General features: G+C 36.8%; 2 protein-coding genes across 4 annotated transcripts; one reads left to right on the top strand and one right to left on the bottom strand.

Moving 5' to 3' along the window:
• Positions 1-854: 854 nt before the first annotated feature.
• On the top strand, positions 855-4824 carry LOC113690982 (uncharacterized). Of its 3 annotated transcripts, XR_003448525.2 has the most exons (7): positions 855-1332; positions 1436-1570; positions 1838-1875; positions 2060-2126; positions 2480-2713; positions 3103-3214; positions 4280-4444. XR_003448525.2 is itself a non-coding variant. In XM_027209146.2 (5 exons), exons 1-5 carry the CDS (start codon positions 1060-1062, stop codon positions 4652-4654), a joined length of 888 nt encoding a protein of 295 aa, XP_027064947.1. In that variant the 5' UTR covers positions 872-1059; the 3' UTR covers positions 4655-4824. The 3 variants fall into 3 exon arrangements, 1 of the variants encoding a protein (XP_027064947.1); XR_003448524.2 differs by lacking the exon at positions 3103-3214; XM_027209146.2 differs by lacking the exons at positions 2480-2713; positions 3103-3214 and having other exon boundaries at positions 872-1332; positions 4280-4824.
• Positions 4825-8924: 4100 nt separating this feature from the next.
• Positions 8925-10663, bottom strand: LOC113689669 (protein SOMBRERO-like). Its single transcript, XM_027207404.2, has 3 exons — positions 10357-10663; positions 9730-10001; positions 8925-9656 (listed from the first exon to the last, which is right to left on the bottom strand). The coding sequence occupies exons 1-3, from the start codon at positions 10526-10528 to the stop codon at positions 9000-9002; spliced, it is 1101 nt and encodes a 366-aa protein (XP_027063205.1). The 5' UTR covers positions 10529-10663; the 3' UTR covers positions 8925-8999.
• Between the last annotated feature and the right edge of the window lie 2172 nt (positions 10664-12835).

Raw genomic sequence — 12835 nt, 5'->3', positions numbered from 1 at the left:
ATCCTAGCTATCCAAATTATGAAAATATCATCATCCTAAAATACATAAACTACCAACGCCCAAAGTATAATAAATTATAACACTCTCAGTGTAATTCTCCACCTAACTTTCCATCCTATCAACTTTAAAAAAATAACATAAATTCCATTAATTTAAATAATATTTACTTATCACTAAATTAAAATAAAAAATTTTGAAACCAATATTATCCATCAAATCTTTAGATCGTATTAATTTTAAAAAACACAATACAAATCGCAACAATTTTACTATATCTATTTATAAATAAATCAATCCAATATATCACTCCTCTATCCACTCTTCCAACTCCATTATCATACAAAATACTTCAAATCTATGTTATTAAATAAATCTTACATTACCCTAAGACAGTTAATAATGGACACCCCGCAGAACTCACGGGGCACCAAGCCTAGTATTTCTAAGAGAGGGGATGACCCTTATTTATAGGAGAGTACAAAAGAGTTTAAAATATATCAATTAACTACAATTGTTGATAAGATCATCAGGAAAGTAGTTCAAAATATACCAATTAACTATAATTATTAATAAGATCTTCTGAAAAGTCGTGACAAGTTTATGATCTTGAAGGTTTTACCACCTTGAAAATCATGATAGTTTTATAATTATATTATCTCATGACAGCGTTTTAACTTTATCACCTTAGAACTAGTGATAAATTTGTTATTAGATAGGAACCAGACATCCATAATTATTTAATTATTTCTTGCATATTGCTAATTTGACAAACTAAGCTGTAGCAGAATACTTATAATACGCACCCAGGTGTTTTTTTTGAATGCCGCCCCCGGGTGTTGGAAGCCAACTTGCATATTGCTAATTTGACAACCCAAGTTGGCAGCTCCGTACCAACAAAAAATACAAACGGGACGGCCAACATCCATACGTATGGCAAAGCCGCCCCTATTAAATTAAAGCCATTGACTAAAGGGGAAAAAAAAAGCCATTGACCGGGGAAGAGTGAAGCTGAGCTGAGGCAGGTGGGAGGGGAGTAGGATAAGTGAGAGGAGGAGGGGGATGATGATGTTGCTGCAAGGTTGGAGCTTTTCGATACATTCGAGAGTTGTGGTGTCCAACAGCGAAAGATATGGTGAGATGAGGAAGCACGTATTCCGTCCTCACTTGAGTGGTTCTGGTTCCTCCGGAGAAATTCAACTTGGCCAATACCGCCACCACTTTCTCAGAAGCAACGCCGGCCCAACATTATCTTCTACAAGGACACTTAGTAGTAGCTGTTTCTCAACGCTGTGTGCTTCCAATGTTGAAATCGTTGACATCGTCCACAACAAGGTTGGGGTTGCTAGTTTTTACACGAATACGTATATATTCTTTTTTAATGCGTTAGTTATGGAGGTGTTTGTTGTTATTTACACTAGGATAGTTATGACTGTAGGTTTTAATAGCAGCAGCTGTATCCGCGGCCCTTGGCCAACTCTCAAAGCCTTTTACTTCAGCGATTCTCCACGGCAACAAATTCGATTTGAAGAGTGCCTTTCAGGCTGGAGGGCTCCCTTCTACGCACTCCTCTGTAATTTCCCTCCCTCTCTCTCTCTCTCTTTCCCTCACCCTCCTTTATTTCCAATTTTTTTTTTAAAAAAAAGACTGCTAGTTCGATAGCCTTGAAATGGATGAATATTTTATTATAACCTAACAGCGTTCGTTTCGCTTGAAAATTTCACTTTCAGGAGGGGCTAGGGAGGGAAGAGCTCAACTTTGTAGCTTTTTGCCACACTGATTTTTTTTTCTTTTAAGTTATAAATATAGTCATTGATTTCTATCTATTCCCACTCCACAGGCAGTTGTTGCGACTGCAACAATCCTTGGCCTAGAAAGGTATGCTTCATTTCCATCGTTTTTTTCACTTTGTCGAAAGCAAGACGTATATGTACTATTACAAGACTTGTTTTGCTCCATTGACTTGATTCTTAGTAAGTCTTAGCTGGAAGAATGCTATTACTGAACTAATCTAAGTAATCTAAGTTCCATTTTTTTTTTTTGTCCCTTTTCCCTATTTCAGGGGTTTCTCTGATGCAATTTTTGGTTTAGCGGTTATTTATGCTGGCATTGTTATGTACGATGCACAGGTTTGTGCTGAAAGTTTGATTTTTCCCCCTTTTACTTCATTCTAAATCCTGAAAGCTGAACTTGTTACCTTGAGATATCAATGACATCTGTGTCCCAAAAAAAAAAAAAAAAAACTTCTGAGAGTGAGATTTCAATAACATCCTAATTCCCAAATCGTGCATTGGGTTTGATTGCCTCGAAATATGAGGCTGCTGGGCACAAATTACAGGGTTAAAGCTTTCATTACACCTCTGAGAGTTAATCCACATTGAATGCGTGGGGATAATAGTGATGGACAATGATTTAGGTCCAGCTCGTTGTTTCTGGGCTGGGGCTTTGCGCCATCTGAGCTTTTCCTATGCATGTTTGGCAGGGTTCCATTAGTTTGGAGTGGTTTTTAGGAGAATGTCCTGACAAAAGCATTTTTAGTCCACTGCAGCCAAATTGCAAAAAAAATTAACGGTGTTACCTGAATGGTGAAATAGAAATGCCTAGGAAAGCCATATCTGAGACTTTACTCCATGCTGCACATGGCGTGCTGGCAAACTAAGAAGCATGGATGCAGATATAAGAACAGAGACAATTCCGGCCTGCAATAGCCACAGTGGTAAGATTGCTCTGGCTAAGGAGACCTGGTGAAATCTACATATTGTGCTATTTGAATTTATATGGGCAAAGTAAAACGAACACTTTATTCAGTTTGATGGAATTAAGGGACCGTTTGGATTAGCTGTTTTTGGGGGTGTTTTTGAAAAATTTTGCTGTAGTAGAGTTTTTATATTATATTTTGGGATATTTTTAGAAAATATTTTGGGATATTTAAGAGTAGAAGAGTTTCTAGTATATATTTTGAGATATTTTTTAAAATTTTAAAAAAATTTAAACTAATTTTTAGATTACCTTTTAGAGTACTTTTTAAAAATTTTTATTGTATTTGAAAAACACTTCCATGATATGCTAAGGCCCCATTTCATCTATATGTTGTACCATGAAAAGCAACAACAGAATCAGAAAAATGATTAAAGTGACTCTCCAACTTGATTGAGAGATGCCTAGAGGCTCCTGAAAGTATTCAAATGCTGCTTGTGTGTGACTGAATCTACTAGAGGTTGGTGCAGTAGCCAAGTACATTCTCTGCGACCTTACAATATTTGTTTAGTTAAAGATGTTATGGTTGACATTTTTAAGTTTGATTTCAAGGTCCCTCATATTATCTCAACCTCTATTTTCACCTTTCTTTCAACTTTCTCATAAATCAAAATTCTTCTTTGACACTCTTGATTTCCACAGTTTGTGTTCTAGAGGCTACTGAGTGATATGACTTATACAACCTTAAATTGTCAAGACCGACTTCTTAAGATTTCCTGTATTTGTTCTTCACCAACTTTAGCCAAGTCTATCATATGCTACAATTATTTTGCTTCCAGTAACAAAATTATGTAGTTGGAAAAATTAAGTTATACTATTAACAAAGCAAAAACAATGTAATGCTATATTCTGCTGCATTCACCATTTGAGTGTTGAATTTGTTAATAAGTAGATGCCATAATATGGTTCAAGGGACATGACCACGATCTTTCTATCCCATATTTAATCTGTTTAACATTCATAAATTTTAATGTTCATGTGCTAATTTGCCCTTCATATGTATATAAGTCGGTTTCATGACAATGAATGTGCCTTGACCTGAAGAGTGTTTTGGAGCATTATTATGTAGCCCTAGAGGCAGCTCCTCCTCATTTCAGAATGATTTAGTTCCAGAGAGTGATAAAACCACATTTTCTATGACACAGTCAAGATGAAAAGGTTCTTCATCAGAACTATTAATCAGCTTTTAGGCACTTGTGCCTTGTATATTTCAATTAATAATAACTACTTATTCTCAACATAACCTGATATTGCATGAAGTGTACCTTTTCCTTTTTCTTTTGTAGAATATGTGATCATGACACGGCTTCCAGTAATACATTTTTGGATGGTATGGTTCAGTTAAGATTGGCATTGGTTCCTGTATATATTGAAATTGATCTTTGGACCTCATGATTGTAAGAATTGCCCATGTTAATTTGATCGATTTGCAATTCGTCACAAATTCAGGGAAATTGTGATCTTATATATCTTAGGAGTCAGTGCAGGGGCATATGATCTCACCTGTCTATTTTGGCGTTTGTAGGGTGTTAGAAGGGAAGTGGGAAGTCAAGCAAAAGTGTTAAACAGGGTTTTGTTCAGAAACAAAGTAGAGTCATTTTCCTCTTGTGATGTTAATGATTCTACTGAATATTTTCCAGAAGAAGTATCTACAAATATAGAAACCTTTGACGCCAGCTCGTTGCGCAAATTTAGATCTTCTCAACCAAGAGTACCGAATGCTCCATTGCTGCTTAAATCTGAAAACAGAACTTGGAGAATGCCAATCGTGAAAGGAGACTCAGAAAGCATTCCTTTTGGTTGCACCCCACTGAAAGAATCTGTTGGCCACACAGAGATTGAAGTCATTGCTGGTGCTCTGTTGGGTTTCTTTGTCAGTATAGCGGTCAATAGGATATGATCTTTTTCTCAGTATCATTTACATTGTGGCAATTAGCTTTTGGAAGAGATGGCTGTATGTATTACAAGAAGTCGTCAAAATTCTTGAATTGCTGCGGCTGGAATTTGCATTTCAATTGTATCAATTCTTTGAAAGCATTACAATCCATGTGCCGAATCTCTCTTATCTCATGGAGCTCCTTGTTGATCAAGTCTTATCATCTGCTGATGTAATTTGGCATGGCAGCAAACTGTTGAAGTCGGCAACAAACCAGTAATATTCTGTTGGTGTCCATTGGAAAAGGTAAGAAATGCCAAGTACCTTTTTTTTTGTGGCTGTTTAAGAGAAATTCAGTGTCTTGGGTTTTAGGGACAGAAAAATGAATATCTCATTGCAACTTAGGGACAGAAATACTCATGTAGCATAAATGATATACTGTGTTGTATTATTGTGGTAAATGGAAAGCCTTTCAGATTATGGGAATTTTTGGAATTGGATTAATATGTGCACTAGAGGGACTAAAAGATTTTTAAGAGATGTCAAGGGGTTCGTTTTCTTTGACAAAGTGTATGCCGTCGCCTGCTGACATGCATATGGGAACAATATAATTTAAATAAATAATTAATTAAAAATAAATCTTATATATATTGATAGTGTATACACTTTCATTATTGGATCTATGATATATATGTAAAAATTGAATTTTGAATTTCAAATTTGTATAGTTATTACTCATTCAACGCTGACAGTGCATTCCCACTACTAAAAATTCGCCCACACATCATAAACAAACGAAATAGCAAAACTGAGAGACTTTATCCCACCTAATATATACTCTAATCATTCCCCACTTTTGCTGTATTCTGAGGCTGCTACGCACACAGCAAAACTAAATAAAAGAAAGAGAAAATGACAAAAAGAGGCAATAAATTATTCAGAATTTTCTAATTTGGTCACTAAAGTTTTTATTTAGCTAGGACTATCTTTTTTTCCTTCGTTAAAGTTTTCTCAATTAAGGGATGGATGAGAATATTTGAAATTTATAGTGGGCTCATCTCCTTTATTTTGTATCTACTCATCGAGTTTGGACTATCATTCAATTAACAAAACAATGTATTTTTTTTTTATCACTCAATTAATAAAATCTTATACTTTGGTCACTCAACTAAAGAAAATATACATTTTTTGTCACACGAAATATGTTTGAGTTAGTTTTTTTTTTTTTTTGGGTCAAACTAAAGAAAATATGTTTTAGTTTGTTGAATAGCCATATTGACCAAATAAAAAGTTGGATGACCAAAACAGGGAACTACAAATAATTTAGTGACAAATCGTGTCATTTCCTGTAAAAGAAAAGACGATACGCATAAAATTCTGATACCTCCACCTCTTTTTGACCAAGTTATTATGGGCATAAGAGTAAAGCTTTGTTGATTGATTATTCAGCCCTAAAAAAAAAAAAGAAAAAAAATAAAGCGACAGACTTGTTTTAGATGGGCATAGAAGATCTGACAATGTAAGAATTTGAATAGCAAAAAAAATAGGAAGAGATTTGGATTAAAGTTGGAAAACTTTATTAGTTTTAAGTACGGTTAAGGGGCATTGTTTGGTACATTCATTTGGAGCCATTGATATTAAACTTACAGGCATGGTAAGTAATCATCTAATTGTGTATTGGAGACAAAGCTCGACTTTGAAGACTGAGAAAGCTGATAGAGATTACGGGAATGATTTAGGAATTTTTCTAGACCTTCACTTCCACCCTCACTTGTTTTGGAATGGAGAGGAACAGTCGTAAAATTTTAGTAGATCTCGCATCCAAAGGATTCTTAATTTATCCAAATTTACTTAAAGGGACTTGCCTTAAGGATTGAAAAATCCATCTGGAAAAATCCACTTTCATCCGTAAATTTTGAGTTAAAGGACACGTTTTGTTTCCAAACTTTTAGACGCACCACATTTAGTATATGAATTAATAATTATTTTTTACCCCAAAAACGATAAATTGTTTAATTTGGGTAGAGAAAGTCACGTGTTTGGCACGTGGCCGTTAAGTAAAAACAATTTATCAATCAAAATTAATGGTCATGTCAGCCTTCTCTATTTAAATTGAATATTTTATTATTTTTGAACTAAATATGATCCAAAATAATTAATTCATGTATTAAATGTGGTGCATCTAAAAATTTGGAGGCGAAATGTGTCCCTAACTCAAAGTTTTAGATCCCTCAATCCAAATGGACCCCTTAATGAATGAATATCGACTTTTCGGTTTTCATTCTTTTCTTTTTCTTATTTTATAGATACAGATGGTTCATGTTTTTCATTTAGCTTTACTTAGCTGGATGTTTGGGCTTCAAATTCATCAATTTTTTTTTCAATGCTTCTAATCCTTAATTTCTCAGTGACATATGTCCAATTTTCTCTTATCTAGAGATACCTATAAAATGCAATTTTTTGTGACTAATACACAATTTCTTGGCCTGGTTAGCAATTATTCTCGAGTTATCAACTGTGCGCTGGCTATACATGAAATTTTGGCAGCTAAATTCAGTCATGCCTATGCACATAACTAAATAGATATTTATCTTTAGAAAAATTTTCTTTTTGTCAGGTCTTTTTTCTTCTTCTTTGTTTCCCAATTTCTACTAGATGCTTGCTGTAGACACATAAAGGGATAAAATTGACTAATTCCGCTATTTATTGAAATTTCCTACGCACAGACAACTCTCTAGAATGAATTAATTGCTTCTCCTATATGTTGGTTTTTCGCCACCAATCGGACGACTTATACAAGCAAAGTAATTAATATACTTTAAGAAACTCGTCAAACCTTCAGATCATTTTAGAGTTGATACTAAAATAGGGTGCTAAAATATATTCTTTTGCCAACCTCTAATCTGGCTATTTGGGTAAGAAACGTTTAACTTTTTCATCCAAAATTACAGCATCTCAAAATCGTCTTTTCTTGTTTTTTGATAACCTCCAGCCTATCTATATCGATCTCTAATTAATTTAAAAATAATTATATAGAGAACCACTACAACATTGAGTCAAATTGTTAAATCAAAAGCTTCAAAATGCATAACCAACTAATGGTTGATAGATGTGTAATGCAACCATCCCTTGTTTTGAATAACAAAATATATCAGGGCAAACAGAAAAGAAGTTTTGAATCATTAGAGCTTTCACCTTGTTGCATGTGGCTGTTGCCTTCGATTACTTCAGTGATTACTCTTCATCTACTCTTGTAGCGTCTAGTCAAAACCTTCTTGTTTCAAATAGATACCATGTCTCTAACAGCACCAAAGAACAAATTCTGAAGCTGACATATACTTCCCTTGAAAACCAGCCAAGTTCCTAGCTTTCCATATTTAATACACACCCAGAAGAAAGTGCCAGTATCTTCAATTTGTGTGAGAACAGATTTGATGTCCAATGATCACATAACCAAGGCAACTCAAGAGAACACGGAAACACTCCTCTAAACACAGCACACAACAACTGTAATTTTTGTCAGATTGCAGCAGTAAAGTCCCACAAAAAGAATAAATGATCAATTGTCTCCTCCTCCTTTTCGCAGAACATGCACACACAAACTGTCAAGCTTGACACCCCATTGTCCCTCATCAAGTAAAATTTTAGAAAAGATAGTCTTTCATTCACACTATTGTGAGTTTATGTACAAGTTTCTCTGCAGATGTTACCAAAAATAAATTCTTATCTACAAATTAAAATACAAGATAAAATCCTATCATATAAATTCCTAGCAATCTATAAATCAAACAACTTGATGTAACAATCTATCAGATAAGATATGGATGTTAGGATTCAAATTTGAAACTCTGACTTTCTAATCTCTAATTCATCTCATCCTTTGTACTCAGCCTACGTTTGCATACCAGCCATAAGATAAAAGAGAATCTTGGCACATATCCTCTCCACCAAACTAGAAACTTGAGTGCCAAAAGTTACTCGATTGGACTGTGAACGGCCCAGAGGCACTAGCCAACCAAGGAGATCTATCCTCATTTTGCACACAAGGCATAAATTCTTCTCGAGTCAATTGCTCTAAACGTTTTACTTCTTCAGTAAATTTCCTTCCATTTGGAATTTCTTCAGTAAAATGCTACGGTATGTAGCATTTGGTACGTGAAAGAGTTTTAATTAAGAAGAGTACGCCTATGCTTTCAATAGGAGAAGGAAACTAAGCGAGTTTACGGGTCGTTAAGGAATCCATCCTCATCATTCAATTTGACTTCGGAGAGACGTAGGGAAGATAATCGTGAGTTGTATTTCTGAAGGGAGCTAGCCATACGAAATTGTACTAGTAAAGCTAAAAAATTAGTTCGTACAAGGGTAGCAGCTATTTGTGGGAGAACTTCACGAACTCAGGTCCAGAGCCTACATGGTGGAATGGGATTATTGGGAGGGGAAGTTTCTGAGCTGATGAAGGAACGACATGATGATGATGATGATGAGCGGCAGTAGCAGGTTGAGACATGAAGGAATAGCATTTGCTTTGTTGATCGAAGCTTTGATGAGATGCAAGAAGCTTGTCCAGAAATGTCCAATCGCTACTGAACTTTTCCTCGTTATATTGGAGTAATCCTCCACCACAACCGCCAGATCCAGATGTCAAGCTTAGTAAGTTTTGAGAGTTACAGTCCAGATCCTCCACCACGGCGTTCAAGCTGGGGACTGGCAAGAAGGAAGGAGGATGGTGATGGGGATGGTGATAATGATGACGAACTACCGTGGACATCGACTCGGCGACGTCAGGGCTTAGTAATTGTGGGAGATGCATGGAACAGTCTACTAATGAGTAGTCGCACAGAGGTTGAGAATTTTGTCTTGTTGTTGGCTCCATCATCGACGACGTGGAAACGCCAGCCAGCTTCATGTGAGGAGTCAAATGCTCATGTTCTTCATGATCACGAAGATCGAGTTCATGATCAGGTTGGAAACCCCGATTAGTGTTACTTTTCTTCTTGAACACCCTGCAGACCACCCATCCATCTTCCTGTTTCGACATAATTGATTAAATATCTCGAGTAGCAGTAGTTTTATAAGTACTAAGTGAATTGAAGATTCACCTGAATCTCGGCATTTTCATCGTCCAGACGATACTCATGCATGATCCAATCTGTCTTTTGGCCGTGAGGAGCACGGCCTATGTAAAACACCAGAGTCTTTCTCATGCCAATTCTCTTGGAGTTGCCAAGGTGAATGGCTTTGTCCCTCCCAGTCGCCTTCCAGAATCCGGCTGAGGTGGCCCGATTTGTCCGAGTTCCTGTTGGGTACTTCTTGTCCTTGTGGCTAAAGAAGTACCACTCATTCTGAGGACCCGATCCAATTCTACATTTTTCTGCAAACAAAAAACTCACCCGTTTATACTTGTTGATAGATTTATGTGATTATGTAATAGCTATCTAGCTAGGTTACGAACTATGTGCATGGCATTATTAATTCTGTACCAACTTGTCGGGGATACTAAACTTGTTGATGATCAGTCCTATTATCAGTCTTATTATACTTTTTTCGTAGTGACTGGTGATCATAGATAATTTTTTTTTTAATAAAAAAAAGGTGTACTCGATCAGAACGGAGGACAACACAAACATATACACAATTATTGTAATTCGTAATACATTGTTCATTCAGCAAATTAACATGTTGCATGAGCGAATGATGAGAATCAGGAGACTCCTCTTCTAATTTACCTTTGAGATCCCAAGGTTCAAGTTTGTTGAGATCCACTTCCCTAACAACATCCAGGTCGATGGCTTCATATGAGACCTTCTTCCTCAAATAATAATGAAGTAGCTCCTCATCGGTGGGATGGAAACGAAATCCAGGAGGAACCGAGAACTGACCGGTTGCTGCTGGCATCATCCTTAGCTTTAGCTAGCCACTAGTGAAGTTGCCACCCACCTGGCTAATCCGTTTATATATGTATCCTTCTTCAGTTAAAAAAGTGTTGAAGAATATAGAGCAAACATACATGCCTAGCTAGGTGTTAAGTAAGTAAGAACATCGCAGCCTCCTAAAAATCTGTCATGAATGCGACTTACGTACCCGCGTTTATGAAAGAAGTGACGTAGATTTTGACCTAAATTAAGTTCTTCCTGAACGACCCGTAGTTGTTTTGCGCTTAAAAGAAAAGAAGAGAAGAGAAGAGAAACCCTAGCCAGCCACGTTCAATTCAGTACCCTACACATGCCCATTCGCTTCAGATTCATTTGGTATCTGACCAGATTCCTGAGACGGGCTCGAAAACGGTAATCAGATATCAGGATGGCTTAAAACATGATTAGAAGGAGTTAAAGACGAGGGAGGAGGGTGGTGAAGAAATTGATGAATACGTGCGAAGGGAGTGGTGCATGACGAGGTCCGGGGAGGATGACGGATATTGGTACTGACCTAATTAGCTTGTAGCGAACAAGTGAGCGGCCCGGGCGGAGAGCAGATCAGGTGACTAATTAATTGGGAAGGGAAAGCACTAAACAGCAGCGAGGAGAGATCAGAGCGGAGGCTGGCCAAATTGATCAGGATCGACTTCGAGGCACTTGGAGTGTGCGTACGTTTTAAGGTTGAGAGAGAGGGCTTGAGAATTAATGAGATATAGAGAGACAGAGACGGGGTACGTACGTGGGAGCTGGCTCAATATGTATATGACTATGTGACAGGTACGTACGTATGAAGTGATGATCAGGAATTAATAATATAGCGATGCATGGGAAAGAGTCAGAACAGAAGGAAAAATACGTCCTGTAGTAATTAAAGTAGAAATTAGGAGAAACAAACACGTCTTCAGTCCCAGAAAGTGAAGATGAAAATCCCCCTTCTAGTTTTCATCACTAAATAAATGTGTGAGCGAATAAACATGTACGTATTTAATACACATAACACAAGTAGTAGAACCAGCTACTACGTGCTGCTGCAAAAAGAGGAGGATATGACTTTGGAATAATGTCGTTGAACGGGAGACCTCTCGTCCCGAAATTCGCCGCATATGAGTGATGATAATCTGCACCACTGTCAATTACTACTATTCGATCGTCGTCTGACAATATATAATTACCAGTAAGTAATACATACATATATATATATATATATGTATATGATATGTTATGATGTGATGTGTGATGTGAATTTTGTATTGCACGCGCGCACACCACACGTATATATTATATGTTAGTAACCTTCAGAAGCTGATCGATCAGACTTCAGAAGAATACTCCATATGTAAGGAATTGTTTTCTCATTCCATTGTACCTCTCCTCGATCTACAGTAACTAATTCGTACCAATATCCATCCTACATCATGCCCTGATCATGCAATTTGTACCAATATCTACAATAACTATTTTTTTTTTTATTTTTGTTATAAAATCAATTTCGCTTGTGACTAAATTTGCTTCGACCCTACCTCAAGAAATTAAAACTTGATGCGGTGGATCGAGTGGTGAAAAAGACTGTCGGTGAAATTGTGAAAATTTGAGTCGACTGGCGAACAGTAAATGTAGAACGCTACGTGAAGGGAGGAAGGAAGATAGCTAGCAATAGCATTCACTCTGATAAATAATACTAAAAGTATATGCATATAGATGGAGACGGGGAGGCCGCCCGCGGCGCGCAGTAATACTAATATGATGGATTGAAAGTATGGAAGTTGAAAGTAGGAAATTACGGGAATTAGAATTGCACGTGAGGTTTGCAAGTAAAAAGAAAGCAATTTCCTGAAAGTCCGTGGAATTTACACGTGCTGATCCAACAGAGTCCAAGGTCTCGATCGGATTAAACAAAACGGACAAGTGTTTAGAGTTGAATGGGGATCCATGGAGTCTATACGGACAGTAATAAAATACGGACGGCTTTTTCTTTTTACCCAAAAAAGTAATAAAATAAAATTTGCCAGTGAGGAGCAGAGCGGACGAGACGATTTGTACGCTATCCAGCAGCTGCATGCTGAATCTGCTGCTGCCGGGTTTTCCAATCCAATCCCCCTTTCCCTGGGCGGGCATACATACCAGCGGCCACATATATATATATATCATCTCTGATCACAAATTACGATATGTGATCCACAGAAGAAAACACACATTATTATTTCACCCATTCTGCTCTGCAACCTTTCTTCTTTTTACCTTTCTTCTTTTTCTCTCAAACTTTACAGAGGAAAGGATAAAGAGAAAACGA

This window comes from Coffea arabica, chromosome 7e (assembly GCF_036785885.1).
Source record: "Coffea arabica cultivar ET-39 chromosome 7e, Coffea Arabica ET-39 HiFi, whole genome shotgun sequence".
In the NCBI taxonomy this organism is placed as follows: domain Eukaryota; kingdom Viridiplantae; phylum Streptophyta; class Magnoliopsida; order Gentianales; family Rubiaceae; genus Coffea; species Coffea arabica.
This window is presented reverse-complemented; position numbering and strand designations above follow the sequence as displayed.

Coding starts and splice junctions, on each gene's coding strand:
- LOC113690982 (XM_027209146.2), top strand. CDS start 1,060: ATGATGATGTTGCTGCAAGGTTGGAGCTTTTCGATACATTCGAGAGTT. Junction 1,571..1,837: donor TCCCTTCTACGCACTCCTCT/GTAATTTCCCTC, acceptor CCCACTCCACAG/GCAGTTGTTGCGACTGCAAC. Junction 2,127..4,279: donor TTGTTATGTACGATGCACAG/GTTTGTGCTGAA, acceptor TGGCGTTTGTAG/GGTGTTAGAAGGGAAGTGGG.
- LOC113689669 (XM_027207404.2), bottom strand. CDS start 10,528: ATGATGCCAGCAGCAACCGGTCAGTTCTCGGTTCCTCCTGGATTTCGT. Junction 10,002..10,356: donor TGAACCTTGGGATCTCAAAG/GTAAATTAGAAG, acceptor TTTTGTTTGCAG/AAAAATGTAGAATTGGATCG. Junction 9,657..9,729: donor ATGAAAATGCCGAGATTCAG/GTGAATCTTCAA, acceptor ATGTCGAAACAG/GAAGATGGATGGGTGGTCTG.